The sequence below is a fragment of the Antedon mediterranea genome, chromosome 8 (genome assembly GCF_964355755.1).
Source record: "Antedon mediterranea chromosome 8, ecAntMedi1.1, whole genome shotgun sequence".
Lineage (NCBI taxonomy): Eukaryota > Metazoa > Echinodermata > Crinoidea > Comatulida > Antedonidae > Antedon > Antedon mediterranea.
In genome coordinates, this window is record NC_092677.1 from 23,349,795 (window position 1) to 23,368,313 (window position 18,519).

The 18,519-nt window shown below is 32.3% G+C and overlaps 1 protein-coding gene across 8 annotated transcripts in view; it reads right to left on the reverse strand.

Moving 5' to 3' along the window:
• The window catches only part of LOC140057307 (AP-1 complex subunit gamma-1-like), a 33,850-nt gene that overhangs the window by 13,447 nt on the left and 1,884 nt on the right, over window positions 1-18,519 (reverse strand). For 3 of the 8 annotated variants that reach the window (XM_072102908.1, XM_072102914.1, XM_072102909.1), the window contains 10 exons: window positions 13,937-14,146; window positions 13,299-13,423; window positions 12,733-12,874; window positions 11,853-11,949; window positions 9,635-9,711; window positions 8,692-8,703; window positions 6,700-6,795; window positions 5,654-5,889; window positions 5,279-5,392; window positions 4,836-4,976 (listed from right to left, as the gene is read on the reverse strand). In XM_072102908.1, coding sequence (XP_071959009.1) covers window positions 4,836-4,976; window positions 5,279-5,392; window positions 5,654-5,889; window positions 6,700-6,795; window positions 8,692-8,703; window positions 9,635-9,711; window positions 11,853-11,949; window positions 12,733-12,874; window positions 13,299-13,423; window positions 13,937-14,146 — 1,250 coding nt within the window. Of the gene's footprint in view, window positions 1-4,835; window positions 4,977-5,278; window positions 5,393-5,653; window positions 5,890-6,699; window positions 6,796-8,691; window positions 8,704-9,634; window positions 9,712-11,852; window positions 11,950-12,732; window positions 12,875-13,298; window positions 13,424-13,936; window positions 14,147-17,028; window positions 17,087-17,396; window positions 17,828-18,519 lie in introns of those variants that run through there. The other 5 variants (XM_072102910.1, XM_072102915.1, XM_072102913.1 and 2 more) reach the window with 4 other exon arrangements.

The following is an 18,519-nucleotide window of genomic DNA, read 5'->3' on the forward strand; positions in this document are numbered from 1 at the left end:
TCTCAAATATTTGTAGACATAACTTTTTATAACTTCGTCATAAGATTAACCTGTAGCTGTAGATGTGCAGGAAACTTTGTTATATGACGTTAGAGTCGCGTAGCGTAAGTTACGCGCGATTTTATGAATTTCAATGATTGGTCATAGATTATAAACCAAAAGTCATTTTGTATTGACACTTGGTGAAAATTTAAGTCATATCAAGGGCAAACTTTCTATGGATTAAAAATGGCATGTTTCACAAGAAGTTACGCGCGCACGCGCATTTAAAGTTTCAAAATGCGCAAAATTAATTTCTAATCAACTTTCTACGCTGATCATGACATTTTGAGCATGTCAAAAATTCCCGCGCGCAAAAAAAAATTTACGCGTATGGTGCGCACGGAGCATGAAAATCATGTTTTTTTCTCTTGAATTATGATTTTCCAACCTTTCCTAGTCATTTAAAAAAAGATTGACATAATTTGAAATTAAAATGACGTCATACGAACACGTTGATTTATAACATTTGCGCGTGTTTTAATTGAAAAAGTTATAAATATTGTCAAAATAATGGCAATTTTGAATCTATTATAGCTCATCAGGACCATCCACGACCCCGAATTTTTTAAATTTTATATGTAAGTAGATATGTTGTAGATATGAATTCATGCAGAATCTTTACCCCTCGGATGTTATGACGTCATCGTATGGCCACACGAATGTAAAATATAGGGTTTTTTACTCTTTCGTTATTGCTCATCACATTAAATAGAGCGCATCTCACTTTTACGTGCCCAAAATTCTTCTAATTTGTTTTAATGTAATTATTTAGATAATTATCTTCTAAAAATGTTATCTTTTTATATGTCAATTTGATGACGTCATCGTATTAATAATTGGATTTAAAAGATGGGTCTCGTAATTTTGTCTATGCTACACTGTATATAACATATACAGTTTATTCTGTAAAATACTGTAATATGATATATGCTACATAATAGGTACAATTCAGCACTGTAAACATATTTATTTCATGTCATAGGATGGCATAATAATTGTCGAGGTTCATATGGTTAAGTATGTGCATGTGGGCATTTGCGCGGATAACCCGAACTCGTCAAAGTGACGAGTTCAAATCTAGTTCTGTATTATACTTCTTTCTTTCTGTCATTTTTGTGCGTCGCGTTTCTCTAAAACGTGTAAACAGAACATATCGTAACTTTGTCAACACATCGACATTTACGTGAACTTGTGCACCTCCTATTTTTGAATGACGTCTGAGTTGCGCAACGTGACGTACGCGCGATTTTATGAATTTCAATGATTGATCATAGACTAAAAACCAAACATAATTTTGTTTTGACACTTTGTGAAAATTTAAGTCATATCAAACGCAAACTTTCTATGGATTAAAAATAGCATGTTTCACAAAAAGTTACGCGCGTACGTGCGTTTAAAATTTTAGGATGCGAAAAATCAACTTCTAATCAACTTTCTATGCGTTTCATGTCATTTTGAGCATGTCAAAAATTCTCGCGCGCGAAAATTTTTACGCACGCGGTGCACACGTAGCGTTAAAAACATATTTTTTTCGCGTGATTTATGTTTTTTCAGCCTTTTCTAGTAATGTTACCAACTTTTAAACAATTTCGACTTAAAATTACGTCATACAAGCACGTCGAATTACATAATTTGCACGCGTTTTTGGTGAAAAAGTTCAAAAATTTGTCAAAATTATGCCTATTTTTAAACAGTCATAGATTCTAAACTACATGGAGAACTTTTTTTTAATTACATATTCTGGAAGTTGATGAGTTGTAGATATCGGATCATGCATTAATATGGGTAACCGGACATTGTGACGTCATTGTATGGCCACGCGAATATAAAATATAGGATTTTTGTCTCTTTCGTCATAGCTCATCACATTTAATAGAGCGCATCTCCACTTATTCGTTGTCTATTTTCACCCCGATTTTAATATATTCTAGGTCAATCAACTATCTTTTGCATGAATTAAAATTTTTTTAATTTTTTTAACGTCATCATGCCTAAAAATTTAAATTACGTTGGTCATTAATTTCATCTTTACAGTAAATTTTAATCTGTTATACCTCGTAAGAATAAAATGTGATAATCACGATTAAAACGTTTTCAGGAAGCTATTGTATTGTAGATACAAAATCATGTGTAAATTGTGCCAATTGAATGTCGTGACGTCATCATATGGCCAGTTAAATAAAAAAAGTCGTATTTTCATCTTTTGCATTATATTTCATTACATTTAAAAGAGCGCGCATCAATATTTCACGTATTCAAATTTCTTCTACACGTTAATATGTTGTTGCTGAGATAATTTCATTCTGAAATTTCTACTTTTGCATTTCATTTTGAAACCGTCAAGATGTTAAAAATTACAATAAAATACGGGTCCCGTAATTTCACCTATTTTACACTGTTTGTGATATGTATACAGATTGTACTGTGTATACTATATGACACAAAATAACAGAATTCAGAAATAACAACATATCATATTCTTCAGTTCAGGTCATAATGCCTTAATATTTTTCTGTGCGCAATATTGTAACGTATGACGTGCATGTGGCGTTTGTCGAGCGGATAACTAACTCGTCAAAGTGACGAGTTTCATGTCTAGTTCTTCTTTCTTTCCCGGATTTTTGTGCGTCGCATATCTCTCATCCTTGTCAACATAAGATTGTATAACTTTGTCATAAGATTGCCCTGTAGCTGTAGATGTGCAAGAAACTTTTATTTTCAAATTTCGAGTTGCGCAGCGTAAGTTACGCGCGATTTTATGAATTTCAATGATTGATCATAGAATAAAAACTAAAATTCATTTTGTATTGAAACTTTGTGAAAATTTAAGTGATATCATGCGCAAACTTTCTATGGATTAAAAATGGCATGTTTCACAAAAAGTTACGCGCGCATGCGCGTTTGAAATTTCAAAATGCGAAAAATCAATTTCTAATCAACTTTCTACGCGTTTCATGTCATTTTGAGCATTTCAAAATTTCCCACGCGTGCGCAATTTTTTTACGCGCACGTAGCGCAAAAACATCCTTTTTTTGCTTGATTTTTGTTTTTTCAGCCTTTTCTAGTAAATTTATCAATTTTAAATCAATTTCGACTTAAAATCACGTCATACGAGCACGTAGAATTAAACAATTTGCGCGCATTTTTGATGAAAAAGTTCAAAAATTTGTCAAAATTATGCCTTTTTTTAAACTGTCATAGATTCTAAACTCCGTGGTGAACATTTTTAAAATTTCAGATTCTGGAATTAGATGAGTTGTAGATATCAAATCATGCATGAATATGGCTAACCGGACATTGTGACGTCATCATATGGCCACTCGAATATAAAATATAGGATTTTTGTCTATTTCGTTATTGCTCATCACATTCAACAAAGCGCATCTCGCTCATACGAATTCCATTTCCCCCGAGATTTTATTATTGTCTACGTCAATCAATTATCTTTCGCATGAGATAAAAATATTTTAATTGTTATGACGTCATCATGTCTAAAAATGTAAATAACGTGGGTCACTTATTTTCATCTTTACAGTAAATTTTACTCTGTTATAGCTCGTCTTAATAAAAAGTGATAATCATGATTAAAACGTTTTCTGGAAGCTATTGGATTGTAGATACGAAATCATGTGAACATTTTGCCAATCAGATGTTGTGACGTCATCATATGGCCAATTGAATAAAAAAAGTCGTATTTTCACCTCTTGCGTAAAAGTTCATTGCGTTTAAACGAGAGCGAATCTCACTTTTACGTGCCCAAAATTCTTCAAATTTGTATTAATGTAATTAATTAGATAATTATCATCTAAAATTGTTATTTTTATATGTCAATTTGATGATGTCATCGTGTTAATAATTAGATTTAAAAGATGGGTCTCGTAATTCCGTCTATGCTTCACTGTATATAACATATACAGTGTATTCTGTAAATACTGTAATATGATGTATGCTACAAAATAGGTACAATTCAGCACTGTAAACATATTTAATTCATGTCATAGGATGGCATAATAATTTTCGGCGTTCATATATTTTAAACGTATGTGCATGTTGCGTTTGCGCGGATAACCCGAACTCGTCAAAGTGACGAGTTCAAATCTAGTTAGAATTTTGTATTTTATATGCTTGTAATTGTTTGTGTTGACATCCCTATTAAGGGACACTTTCTCGTAAAACAAATAAAGAGAAAGACATGTTTTAACACCGAAGCCAACACCTATTCAGAAGAAACTGTAGGGGGTTCTATTATAATTTATATATTTATCCTAAATTACTGATGCCTAAAGCCCTGTCCACACTATCAAATTTTATGTGACAAAAAATGTGAAGTGCCCATATATGGACATGATGATGTCATATTACTACCATATTTGAGCATATCACTACCATATTTGAGCATATCACTACCATATTTGAGCATATCACTACCATATTTGAGCATATCACCACTATATTTGGGCATATCACTACCATATTTGGGCACATCACACTTTTTTTCTTAAGCTAGTTTGTTTTGATAGTGTTGACAGAGCTTTAAAATTTGTAATTTATAAAAAAAACCCGTCATAGTTATATTGTTTCCCATTAACTTTACCTGGAGCAGTAGTATATACTCTCAGGTTGGTAAGACAGGGAATTTAATATACCTCCATTTAAATGCCACAAAAGAATGAATCAGTTCTTAAATGGGGTAAGATTAGAGGTGTATTTACATTTATTTGCAAATAAGGCCGGGAGAACTATGTAATGCAGTTTTTTGTCAAACTAGTTTGATGGTGTAGACAGAGCCCTACCTTTCACAAGCAATGAAGATATTGGAAGATGCGTAACCCTTGAATTCTGGATCCGATTTATCTAAAAAGAAGATTAGCTCTTTCACCATACTTCTGATATTTGTACTATTCACTAGTGCAAAACAAAGTTCTACCGCTCGTCTGAAAAAGTAAACAGTTACACATGAGTACGTAAAGATACTTTCTTATTTTAAGGTCACTACATTTTTTGTAAAAATAAATTACATACGGACTACAGTATTTAATATAATATTAAATTTAAAACAAGTTTTTTTTTTCTCTCAATTTCATGCTGTTCATTGTTTGTTTGTAGTGAGCGAATCCTGTAACTTCAACATAAAATATTTATTAGTCTGCCAAAAGTAGAGTAAAAAAAGTAGTTTCATTTCAGCTTGGGGCATGCACTCACTCCTGGATCCGTATCTGATTCTTACTCTACTTACTTTTTAATTGAAATATCTGGATCTCGTAAACAATCTACAATAGTGCTTCTGTGTCTTTGTACAGCATTCAAGTCAGCACTGACTGTTTTTAGCAAGGTGTTGAGAGCTACATATCTGTCAAATAAACACAAACTCTTATTTTGCATACATTTTGTTGTTTAATTCTACCCATTTTTATAGAGTGAGTGACCGAGCAGTACGACAGTGGAACCATAATCCATAGCCACAATATCTGAAACAGTTTGAGGCTTACTCGTGCTATGGTTCTCCCTGGTGGTACAACAAGTCTTCTTCTTGGATATATATATATATATATATTTGTGTGCACTAGTTCCTCTTTCAAGTATAATATTAAATGTATTGCTGTTAAATTACCTGATATTTTTGTCATTGTTGAGTAGAAATCGTCCTAAGATATTGACAGCCAACACTCTAAGACCACTTTCAGACTTGATGTCCATAATTGTTAGTACGGTTTCATAGAGAATTGCATTACCAACGTTTTTACTTGTTTCTGTATTAGTAGCGACCTGAGCTAATATATCATTCATAGCTTCACTAGAGTCAGGATCTCCTTTTCCAAGAATTCTTAGTAATCGTAGAATTTTAACCTAAAATTGAATAAAATTGCATCAATAATTTAGGGTGGGTGCAGATTCATGGAGTTATAATTAGTGTCGCAACAGCAAAGTGTTCAGATTTTCTTAACTAACGCTTTCGTTTGAAACAAAAGTGTCACCGATTTGGGAAAAACATCTGCAGGAGTAAATTTGATTGATTTGAGGTCAAAATCGTTGATGCATGACTTTTGTATCATAAGCGCCGTTCACTAATCTTGTACCTTGAGCTGTTGCAATGAAAGAAAGATTAGTGTCGTAAGAGGTAGCTTCTAGTAATATTTTCCTGATTCAGACCTAAGGAGTTGTACGCTGTGTACGATAAGAAAGCATAACTCTGTAGGTCTGACCAGGTCCTAACCTTTTTCCGATATGAAGGTGGTTTAGGTTTGAGTGTAAGTAATGTATTGACAGTGGTGCAATTATTGTGAGTGAGCTATGCATTTGCACAAGACTTCTTTTCTGATCAAACTACCAGAGCTGCATAATTGGTTTTACAAAGTGAATGGTGAAAAATTATCAAGTTGAATCAATTGGAATTGCGAAAAGCATTAGGTGAACTAAACTGGCAAACAGCAGTCTGTTTGAGACATTTGTGAATTATCTGTTCATTAATGGCTCAGTAAGCTTGCAGTAAAAGTGAAATCAGTTTCAAATTTTGCTAGTGGTTAATTCAGCTTTGCTTGAATGAACTAATGAGATACAGCTTTAGGTAATATTCAATAATGGTTGGAATGGAAAACGTCTATGTGATTGAAAGTATTTCATTTTTTTAAATTTCATCAATTAATGTAAGATACTCACTTGCAAGAAGGGATCACTAACACCTGAGACATCATGCTCTGGTGAGTAACCTGACATGATCAAATTCTTTAAAACTCTTACAAGCTGTGGTACCATCTGTAATAACATTTAAAAAAAGAAATTGTTTTTATCCATTAAAGTAACTGTTGGAAAACCGCAACAAACTTGCACCAAAGTAAAGGCTACCCACATCCTCCAAAAGTGCAATTTCTTTTTAGAATGAATCAAAAAGTTTAAATAAAGATGAAACAAAATTTGATATTAAAATTAATTATTAAAATTATCATGAAGAAAGGTTGAATTAAAAAACAATTTCTGATGAATACTTGCAATGTCTGATAAAAAACCCTTTATATATAATAATAATAAACAAACATTGAAACATGGAAGACTTTCACCAATAAACATACAGGTATATAATGAACAATGATAAACTACAGATTAAAGGAATCTTAAAATTCACAATCAATTGAAGATGCCACTAAATTTTTCAATACAGAAAAATAAATAACAGGCTTGCATGAATGAATTTCCAAAAACCATTGATATGGCAAAAAAAGAAGAAAAATGTTGCAAACTGAATTGAAAAAGTGGTCTTCAGTTGATTAGAATTGTCAAAAATAAAATCAAGCAATAAATATCCACACATTTCTAATAAAACCATGCTAAGAACAAAAGAAAGCGTGAATAAATGAAAAGTTAGTTTAGGCACATGGGATATAAACAAGATGAACCACAAAATGATAAAAAGGTGTTAGAATGAATGGTCAAGTGGTCACATACCTCACCATCATTGAACTGGTCAGATGGGTATTGTTAGTGGATAATCATGTAGTAATCAAGATAGTAGAAGAGGTGAAAAGAAATGGAAAGATAAACAAAAACAAAATAAATGAGTGGTTAGAACTTGGTAAGGTAATTAATTACTAAATGATAACAGAATCACTAATTAATATTGTTATGGCTTTAAATCATAATGGTTTTTGCACACGTTGATGGCACTTTGTGAGTATTTATTAAAGATGTATTGTCCCCCTGAAAAAATTATTAAAACATTTTTGTTGAATATTCCATTTTAATGTAACATAATGGTTATCTACTTTGACCAAAAATTGGATTGAGAAAAAAAATGTAATTACCTGAAAAAAAATGTAAATTAAGGCAAAATATGGTCAAATTGGCTGCCTACCAGCCAATAGATTTTTGGTTGAATTTACCCATTTATTTTGTCATTTTATAAGTGAAAACCTTATTTTTTTTGGAATTTTTAACTTTATTAAATTATTATGGAAATGATTAACTTTATTAAAACTACAAAATAACATATTCAAAGTCTGATTTAATTAATCTTCATTTTTCATGTTTTTAGGGGACAATACATATAACTTTTACTTTAATGCCTACATCAACTTTTGACAAAAACCATATGATTAACATTACAAGCATGCCATAGAATTAAATTCTGATTAATTTATGCCATCGTTATTAAATTAAAATATTGAAATATAAACTTGTCAAATAAATTTAAAATTAATTTCAAATGACGTTTCAAATATTCAAATTCAAAAGGTAGATAATTTGTTAAATATTCTACGAATTATTCTACGAATAGGTCTATAGTACACAAATAAACCTAAATACAGACAAAAACATTATTTAAATTTGGACATGATGTAAGTCTGATGGCTTGAAATCGAATCTAGCATGAGTTTAACAGAAAAATGAAGTAATTTACAACATAAATATCACTATCTACTCTATAGACTCTATCAAGACATACAAATAAACACATACTAGTTCGTACAGAGTTGTAGAATACCAGAATAAAAACACAAACAATAACAAGTGAAGATTTCAACATAATTCTAATTTTGAATGTATGTGAACAGGTTGATATTAATGCAAGATTTTAAGTAGTTACAACTCATTTATGATTTAGTATGTTAATTGTTATAATATTATTTCAAGATATCAAGGTACATTCAAACTTACACCACGTGTAAGCTATTTGTACAAAAAAACAAAAGAGAAGAGTAGCAGGTATTAACACAAAAAATCAAATGTTACGCCATTTATTGACACTTCAATATGGATTAGCTCATCCTAGTCTTATAACATTTAAAAGCCAACTCAGACAGCGTCTTAGGACGAGGCCCGACGAGTCATCTCGTCGAGAGAAAATGAAACATGTTTAAAGTTCTCCTATGTTCGACGCTATCTCAGGACGACTCGTCTCATCAGAAGTCAGACGGCATCGATGAGTCAAGACGTTTGTCGGGCCTTGTCGTACAATGCTGTCCGAGTTGTCCTTTAATAAACAATGTTGCAACAAACTTAATTGTTAATTTTATAATACCCCTTCAAGGCCGTAGCGAGAGGTTAAAAACAGACGAAGGCAAAGATGCTTTAAATATAATTATTATTATATAAAATGACAATCTCTTCTGGGGAATTGGGATGGGTAATGAAAATCTTGTCTGTCTCTACAGCCCTGTCCTTTCAAATTGCCTGGTAAAACCTTGGAGGTCACAAACACCAGAATATCAATTCAAGAGTTTTGAATGTTGAAAGCCCCAGTGTGTGTGTGTGTTTTGTTCAATGTGAAATGGCTATATAGTTCTTTACGAGTATAATATAAAAAACAGGTAATAATGTATAACAGTACTCCAATCTTGCATAGCAACTTTTTGTTTTCATGACACACCGCTCGAGACAACGTAGCTATCACACTCAGAAACATTTGAGCATGCGCAGAATAGTTGTTGACTGCGTAGTGTCATGGAAATAAAGATTGCTATATATATAGACTGTTATAAAGTCAGTGTTAATTGGTCAGTGTTTTTAATATGAATCAGAGGTTACAGTGTTATGATTCAGTTGAGCAATTGAAAACAAACAAATTGAAATGTAATGAAAGAGTGTCACGTACACATACCTTCCTGAAGTGATGTAGCGTATCTGGACTGAGTTCACACATCTCTGTTATTAACGCTACAGCTGTAAGTTGAACACCTGTAAAATAATTTGATCAACGCTTTAAATATAAGCAACAATTGGTAAATTGTATTAAGCACTGTCTACATTAGAGAGGTTTCGCAATCTTACGAATACGATAACAAAAACGGATACGTCACGCACACGTATTCGTTTTCGTAAGCCATAAAAAAATCTGTTTTACATGGCAACGAAATATTGAGGCGCGTCCAAAATATGACTGCGGTAAATTTGAGCGAAGGCAGGTACGTGTTGCTTGGTGCCTAGGCCTAGCGTAACATCAAAGCGAGTGAGGACTTTAAAAACTGCTATTTATCAAAATTGACTTGGCATTTTAGTAAATTACTTTAGTAAATTACTTTCAATAAATCTATAATTATATTATAATCATAAATCATTCCTGATTCAAATGCAAAATGTGCAAATAGATCAAAAACTATACTCGTTTTGTAGTTACGAATATGACTGGTGATATTCGTCAACACGAATACGCTTTACGAATATGAAATGGGGATCAGCTCAAAAGTTTCACAAATGTATGACGTATCCGTTTTCGAATTCGTAAGGTTGCGAAACCTCCCTATTATCAAACTAGTTTGACAAAAAAAAGTGTGATGTGCCCGAATATGGTAGTGATATGCCCAAATATGATAGTGATATGCCATCATGTCCATATATGGGCATTTTTTTGCCACAAATAGTTTGGTAGTGTAGACAGAGCTTTACCCAAACTGTTCTACTGAGTTATAATATAACTATTGTTTTCTTTACAAGGCATACTAAAGTAGTAATCAAATACTCAACTTTGGTTTGAAAATATAATTTCATAATGGGCATCATCTTACATTATTGTTAAGCAACCCGGAATGAATAAATTTATGATTAATTGGTTTGACAAATTAAGTTTTTAATTGCCCTCGTTGTAAGATTGTATGGATACACAGTGAGAATGAATGGTAATCATTACACTTTCATACAAATATTGACGGGTGCAATGTGGAAACAAAAGGTACCAGTGAGTAAACAAGTTACTTTATTACAAATATCAGGCAGGCTTAATTTAACTGATTTATAATGATGTATAGTAAAAACTGTACTAAGGCCCTGTTCAGACCGATGGCGTTAGACCGTTTTTTAGCGTACGACGCTACGATGCACCTTGTATGTAAACATAGGGACTACGATCCCATCCGCTTTTAGGCCTAGCTAGGCCTAGAGCCATTCACGCATTTCATTCAAGCTAAAAACTAGCGTGGGACATCAAGTCACTCATTCATACAAGGCAGACTAGACTGGACAAGTTTAATGCTGAAAACCCCCTAACTCCTAAAAAATTCAGTAAACAAACAAGGGGAGCTGTGTCCCTTTTATTAGCAAGTTAAGGGTTATTTTCAACCGACTGGACCAAAGAATATATATCTTTGACTGGACTGGATAGACTAATCACAATCAATTTTTTCTTCATCATTAGGAGGAAAATGTTTTTTACTACAAAATATAAACAATAGAAACAGAAATTTGGCTTTACTATATTTTTCTTAAATAAATGCCGAGGTATGTTTTATTTACGGCAAATTTTGTCATAATTGTAGGGCCGAGATCTAGGCCTATATACAGTGGAAATAATGATGAAAACATGTGGGTAAGAGTACATGAATATGCAACTAGAAACAACCTGAATGACGTACTTCCGTTGTAACGATAATCGTACGCTATGGGTCTGAACACCTCGGGTTTTTTTTCTGCGGTTTGTAACATGACCTTGCTAGTAACGTTGTACACTAAAACGGTCTAACGCCATGGGTCTGAACATAGCCTAAATCGTAACAAATCTGAGAAGGGTCAAACAAACAAGCCCACTACTATACTATACATAGGTAAGCTCAATTGATCAGATAAAGAAAGTTCAATAAGCCTCCCAAAACACTGAATGTCACCAAATATCACTTCATTATCTTTACAAAGATTTGTTAATAAAGATTTGGTTTTAACTAACAAATGAAATTAACTCAAGCAGGCATTATATTTTTTATAATATTTTTAAATATATTATTTAACAAGTAAAAATGACTGCAAAAAATGAGAAATTTACTAAATTAACCCATATCATATCAAGTTCAAATAGATATTTTATAACAGTTTAAATAAAATGTATTTACCATGACTCTTGTCATTCAGAAGAGGTCTTGCAGCTGGAATAAACATCTCCATAAGATCAGGAACCTTCCTTACCACCCGCAAAGCACATAAGGCAGCCTACAAGATTAAAACATATTTCATTTTCAGCTAGTAGAAGTTATTGCAATTTAGTTATTACTGAAAATGCATTTGCACCCTTCTATTGGCGTATTAAATGTAGTAAATATGCAGAAAGTAATGTTTGAACTCCTAAAACTTAGGCTTTATTGCATGATATTGCTTGATGACATAATATTGATATTACTATTGAGAAGAGGTAACAGAATGTTTTTCTGGTAGTGAAGTTGATTAGTTTGATGGTTTGCCCAACTCCAGCCTTTCATTACTTTACTTCAGGTACATGGGGCAAGGATTACCAATAGTAAATTAATTACTTGTCATATTAAGATATTTTGTGAACCAGTTTACTAGGTAACTCCCTACCCATCTCAAATGATGGGGTTTTTAAAATTCATACACTTTAAACTGTGTACACTGGGCCTACAGGATTGTCCTATCCGAGTTCCACAACCAGAATTAGGAGCTAGTCGGCCTTGGACCCATTATTGACTTTTTAGGTACGACAATTGACGCCCCTTGCTTTAACCGCTCGGTCATTTGACCCGCTACGCTTTAGAATACTCTGGTGGGACTCTAAACCACCAATCTCTGGATCACCAGCCTGGCATATACATATACAAAATTGGGATTGTGTTGAAGGCTAGGATTAAACTCAAGCCAAATGAAGCAGTAGTTACCGAACCAATGTGATAATGTGATGATATTGCTTGAACCACCACACACACACACACACACACACACACACACACTCTGCTATTTACAGCCAACTGTATTGCTTACCTTTTTTTTAATATAAGCATTTGATGTTTTAAGGAGTTTCTCTATTTCACCTGCTAAATCTCTACTCATCTCAGTGGAACATACTCCTCCTAAGCAGCACAACGCTTGGCCTACTATGTACTGATTTGTATGATTCATGTCACTGTAGGAGATAATTTAAGAGGTTAGGGTTAAGTTAAAGTTTAGGTGTTATGTTATTGTTGGGCCTGTCGTCATCTGCAGACACGATAATGTAGGCTGTATATTGCTGCTAGACATGATACTGTACTATAGAATATATACAGTTAGGAACAATAGTACAACTCTTTCTAAAAATGTTTTCTACAAAGGCATGTTTACAGTATGATTGGCCGACCTATTATATTAGATTAATGAAGACTGTTCTTACAACTGTCCAGTCAAAAAGTTACGCGGCGTTTTTTGTAAGAAATATTTCTTGTTTATTTAAAGTATTTTGAAATTTATTTATTTTACTTTATGGGTTTACAGTGTAGATATTAGAATTTCTGGGCTTCATTTGAGATTGGTATTAGGAGGGTTAAATGTACCGAGTACTTTCTACTTACTTTTTCATTGAATTTGTCATGAGAAGGTGAACATCGTGTCTTTCGTCTAATAAAAGTGTTATACCTAAGTAGCCTATCCTTTTATCTGTGTATTTTGGCATTGCTATCAGCTTTAAACATTCCAACTGAAAAATAAGACCAAAAGAGAAATGAAGGCCAATTAAAGTAGAGAGCACAGTATACAGTACAGAACTTAAGAAAATATGTATAGTAGGTAGAGTATGTTATTAGTTAGTGTAAAACATAGGCTACGTTATGGTAAATAAACAACTTTCAATGGGCTATATTCTGAAGTTCATGACCTACAAAAACAACTGTAATCCTGCAATGGATGAAATTGGTTGACATACTGATGCTCTTTAACAAATAGTACATTTTGTCTCACTTTAAATCCTTCTCTCGATATTCATCCAGATGTATTTTAATCAAAATGAGCATAAAAGGTTAGCTTTCTCACGTTAAGACTTATATCGCATAACCTGATAATAGAAGCCGGATCGTGGTCTCACAAGCCTCTCACAAGATGAACGTATTTGTAAATGCTGCGAAGTGGAGACCGAGCTTCATGCACTTGTTTGCCATGCTGGACACGGTTATCCCCAGTTGTCAATAAAGAATAATAATATAAATATGTTTACCTGTCCAAAATGTGCTGGAAAGCCCAGCATATGAATATACAACAATTTAGCAACATTACGACATCTGTACGTATTATCTTCTTCACGGAAATTGTTACGTATTAATGCACATTCTTTCTGTATTACCGCCCTCTCATCGGCCGCAGTACGTGCTGCCCGGATATTGCGTATTAGATCCTTGAGACGAATAGGCGCCGGCATTTTTGCCAACTAGAGAAAAGCAAAATATTATTGTGTAAATTACATACGAATTATCCAATTCTACATGATGTAAATTCATTGCTATGGAAACAGGATAGCATTATAATTAAGTAGCTTACAATGCTAATCTTAATGCCATCTCATGAAAATTACAAATTATTATTATGAATCTAATATAATAAATATTCTTGTTAATACTTACAGTTAATAATCTTAAAATTTATTGAAATCATTGTAAATTAGCATTGTAATTATAAATTCAACAGTAACAAATTTAATAATTTTAAAATGAAAATTAGTTTTACCAAAAAAAAATCTATTTCTCTATCATAATTCAATTCCCATTTTCAGTTTGTTATGGAATGATTAATTTGTTGCTAATTGTTAGTAATTATAGTAAATTATTATTGTAAATTAAATCAACAATCTATTTTTTAAATGCAGTATTTATCTTCTACAGTATAACTAGACCATCCAATTATAAATACATGCCAATGAATGTTGTACCATAAAATTGTACCATATCATATCATATTAATATTTATAATCAATAAATTTTTATAATTTGCTGTTTAAACTGTTTATCATCATACAACAACCTGGTTCACAATTATTTTAATATAATTATCTGCCAAGTTTTTCTAGCAAAGCTATCTATTCTAATAAGCATTTTATATTATAGGAAAACTATTTTAATTTTCTTATAACATTACAACACAGAGTGCATCATTCAACAAAATGCTCATCAGCCTGATGAGATAATTATTCGTAATTATAGGTACACTGAACAAACCAAATACAAAGAGGTAAAGGGTCACAACCAAAAGGTGAAAATAACAAGGTTTGTGAGAAAATAAGAATCATACAATAGAACACAAAATATCTATTTCTGTAAATCATACATAAGCAACCTACAGTATTACATTGTAGATTTATTATTATTTCCTGTTATATTTATTTTCACCTGTTGCTATATGAATTAATGTGTGTAGACATTTATCGTCACATATTCAATTATTAGTGATTAAGTTCTTGAATTTATGACAACAATATTACACTAAATATCAATCGGTTTTACCATTCGGTTGAATTTATAAATTATCATTATTAATATCATTATTAATATTACTATAGCATTTACAAGTACTTAATAGATTATCTTTTAGTAGTAACTGTACATTGTAGTCCATTTAAACTGTTTCTATAGTTTTCTTTACATAATCGATAAAAACTAAATTATTAAATTATTATTTTATACATTCTGTACACACTGAGATGTTAAAATGATAGATCAAACACATTACAATACGAGGCATAGAATCACAAAATCGGCAAAATATCACAATTGTTTTTTTTTTATTCATATCTATATTGATCACTATAAAATGATTAATTTATTAAAAATTTGTCTGTCAACAGTTACAGTGTTAATGAAATTGATAACATACATCACAAAGCAAATGATTGTGCTACCCTACTGTAGGCCTAGGGTAGTAGGGTAGTCTTGGAGACTCTCAATTTCTTTCTTAATAACAGCAAATTCTCACTGTGAACTTTAAGGGTAGGGGTTGTGACTGTGCTGTTGTGATTCCAGGCCTCAAATAAATAGTGTACAGTTACTGCATGGTAATGTACTGTAATGTCTACTTAGTCAGTCATGCTACCAAAACAATGATCAAAGCAATATGAATGAATTTCTTTCTATTGATGAAGTTTATTAACTGCCAAGTTTATAAAATGTTATCCTTATGAGTCATGCAATTGCCTCTAACCTACAGTAATCAAATAATTTATTAGGATTATTGACAAACACTGCTATTTTGATTTTACAACAAAAAACAAAACAACTGTGAGTGTGAGTGTAATCCAACAATCTTAGTTAACCGTGCTATTCCAAATTATATCATGCACACAGACAAAATAAAAATGATAATGAACAATGTAAATGATGGTGTTGATAATGGTAATGAATCTTGATAATGGTGGCGTTGGTAGTGATGATAATATTGATAATGGTAATGTTGGTAGTGATAATGATCTTAATAATGGTGGTGTGATGTGTTAATGATAACCATGATATTGAAAGACTGTGTCGGTAGTGATGATCTTGATAATGGTAATGTTGGTACTGATGATGATCTTGATAATGGTAATGTTGGTACTGATGATGATCGTGATAATGGTGACGGTAGTGATGATGATCTTGATAATGGTGGTGTCGGTAGTGATGATGATCTTGATAATTGTAATGTTGGTAGTGATGATGATCTTGATAATGGCAATGTTGGTAGTGAAGATGATCTTGATAATGGTAGTGTTGGTAATTATGATGATCTTGATAATAGTGGTGTCTGTAGTAATGATGATCTTGATAATGGTGGTGTCGGTAGTGATGATGATCTTGATAATGGTAATGTTGGTAGTGATGATGATCTTGATAATGGTGGTGTCGGTAGTGATGATGATGATCTTGATAATGGCAATGTTAGTATTGATGATGATCTTGATAATGGTGGCGTCGGTAGTGATGATGATCTTGATAATGGTAATGTCGGTAGTGATGACGATCTTGATAATGGTGTTGTTTTGTGTTAATGATAACCATGATAATGAAAGATTGTGTCGGTAGTGATGATCTTGATAATGGTAATGTTGGTACTGATGATGATCTTGATAATGGTGGTGTTGGTAGCGATGAGGATCTTGATAATGGTGGTGTCGGTAGTGATGATGATCTTGATAATGGTGATGTTGGTAGTGATGATCTTGATAATGGTATTATTTGTGATGTTGAAAATCTTGATCTTTATAATGGTGATGTTTGTAGTAACGCAATGTTATTTAATGAATGTACAGTAATGGTGATGTACTGATCAACTTGGAATTATTACCTTTCTATAAATTGGCACTTTAAAACCTGTTGAATATTTGTTAACACCTTGGACAGACCTTGCAGTTATAATAAGAAATTCAAATCAATTTTAATATTTTGCAAAAATGTATTAATGGTACATATTTGGATCTGCTTTATTTTTCTTTTTTACAGGATAGACAAAATGAGACATAAAATATACTTGAATGTACTTGGTTCCTCCGTAATGATGGACCAAACATTTTCTTTTAACATTAAAAACATTTGATTAATTTAGCCCTACTGATGACATTTACAATAGTGACTTCACTGAGCATTACAATCATGATTAGCATGCTAAACAGACTATTACACATGCCATAGACAACATGCAATAACTAGCTTTACCTTTGAAACCTGACAAAATTCAACAGAGTGTTTACAACCTAATTCCAATTGCAATCAGTTTCTCTGACACAGTGGGAAGAATTAGGAAGAAAGCAATTGGTAAGAAAGCAATGCATTATTTTAAGTATAAATAGATCATCGTGGGTGTCACATGAGTTTGATTAAAGTGATCACAAAAATATTGAGCTTTACATTATGAACTAAGGCCATGTTCAGACTCATGAAGTTAGATTTGCTTTCTAACATACTGTAAGGTGTTAGATAAGCAATCTAAAGTCTAACATTTAAAATGGAAGTTCCATTATCACTGGGTAAGTTGGGCAGTGTAAAAAATCACTGATGATGAATTACAAAAAATAGCATTTTTTAGTCAATATCAATGGAATTATAAATCTTGCTTAATAGCTTTTGAGCTATAGTTAAAGTGCTTTGAATGATGATATCAAATCATCGTAGCTATGTCTTAAAATGTAAGTCTTTTAGTGATGGCAGCGCTATAACTGTCATGTTAAACAATGTATTTTCCTCTAGTGCCTGAATGATGATGACTATTAGGTATTAGGCACAACAACTGTATTATAATTAGGACAATCTTCCTAGACTAGATACAAAATGTGTAGGCCGCATAGAACTAAATACATCTTAAAGGCCAATTTGCACTGACGAGCAGTAATGGTAGTGGAAAGCCACATGCAGTAACTTGTCCAAATAGAATTTGTATCTATCCTGATGTGGTTCCACTAAGAAATAACATATATTCTATATTTTCATTTTCCACTTCCTTTATCTGTTTAAATTGGCCTTTAAGCTGCAAGTCTGAACAGACCCTTAGGCAGGTGAATAAGCTGTGGCAAGTAATCTCAGATATGTGATTTCATAACAACATGTAACATTTGGGTTTGAGTGTAAAATACCAAGAAACTAGTGGTATTTCACATGCAGTTTTTGTTTGTGCTAAGCCTCATAATAAATATCTAAATGCATTCAATTTTAATGTGACATGCTGTTGATATCAAAATAAGTTTTTTTTTTTCCAAAATTAATCTCCTATCCTATAAAGTGATAACATTTATCATATTACCATGATGGTACTTGAAACTTGATATTTTAAAATATTATCAGG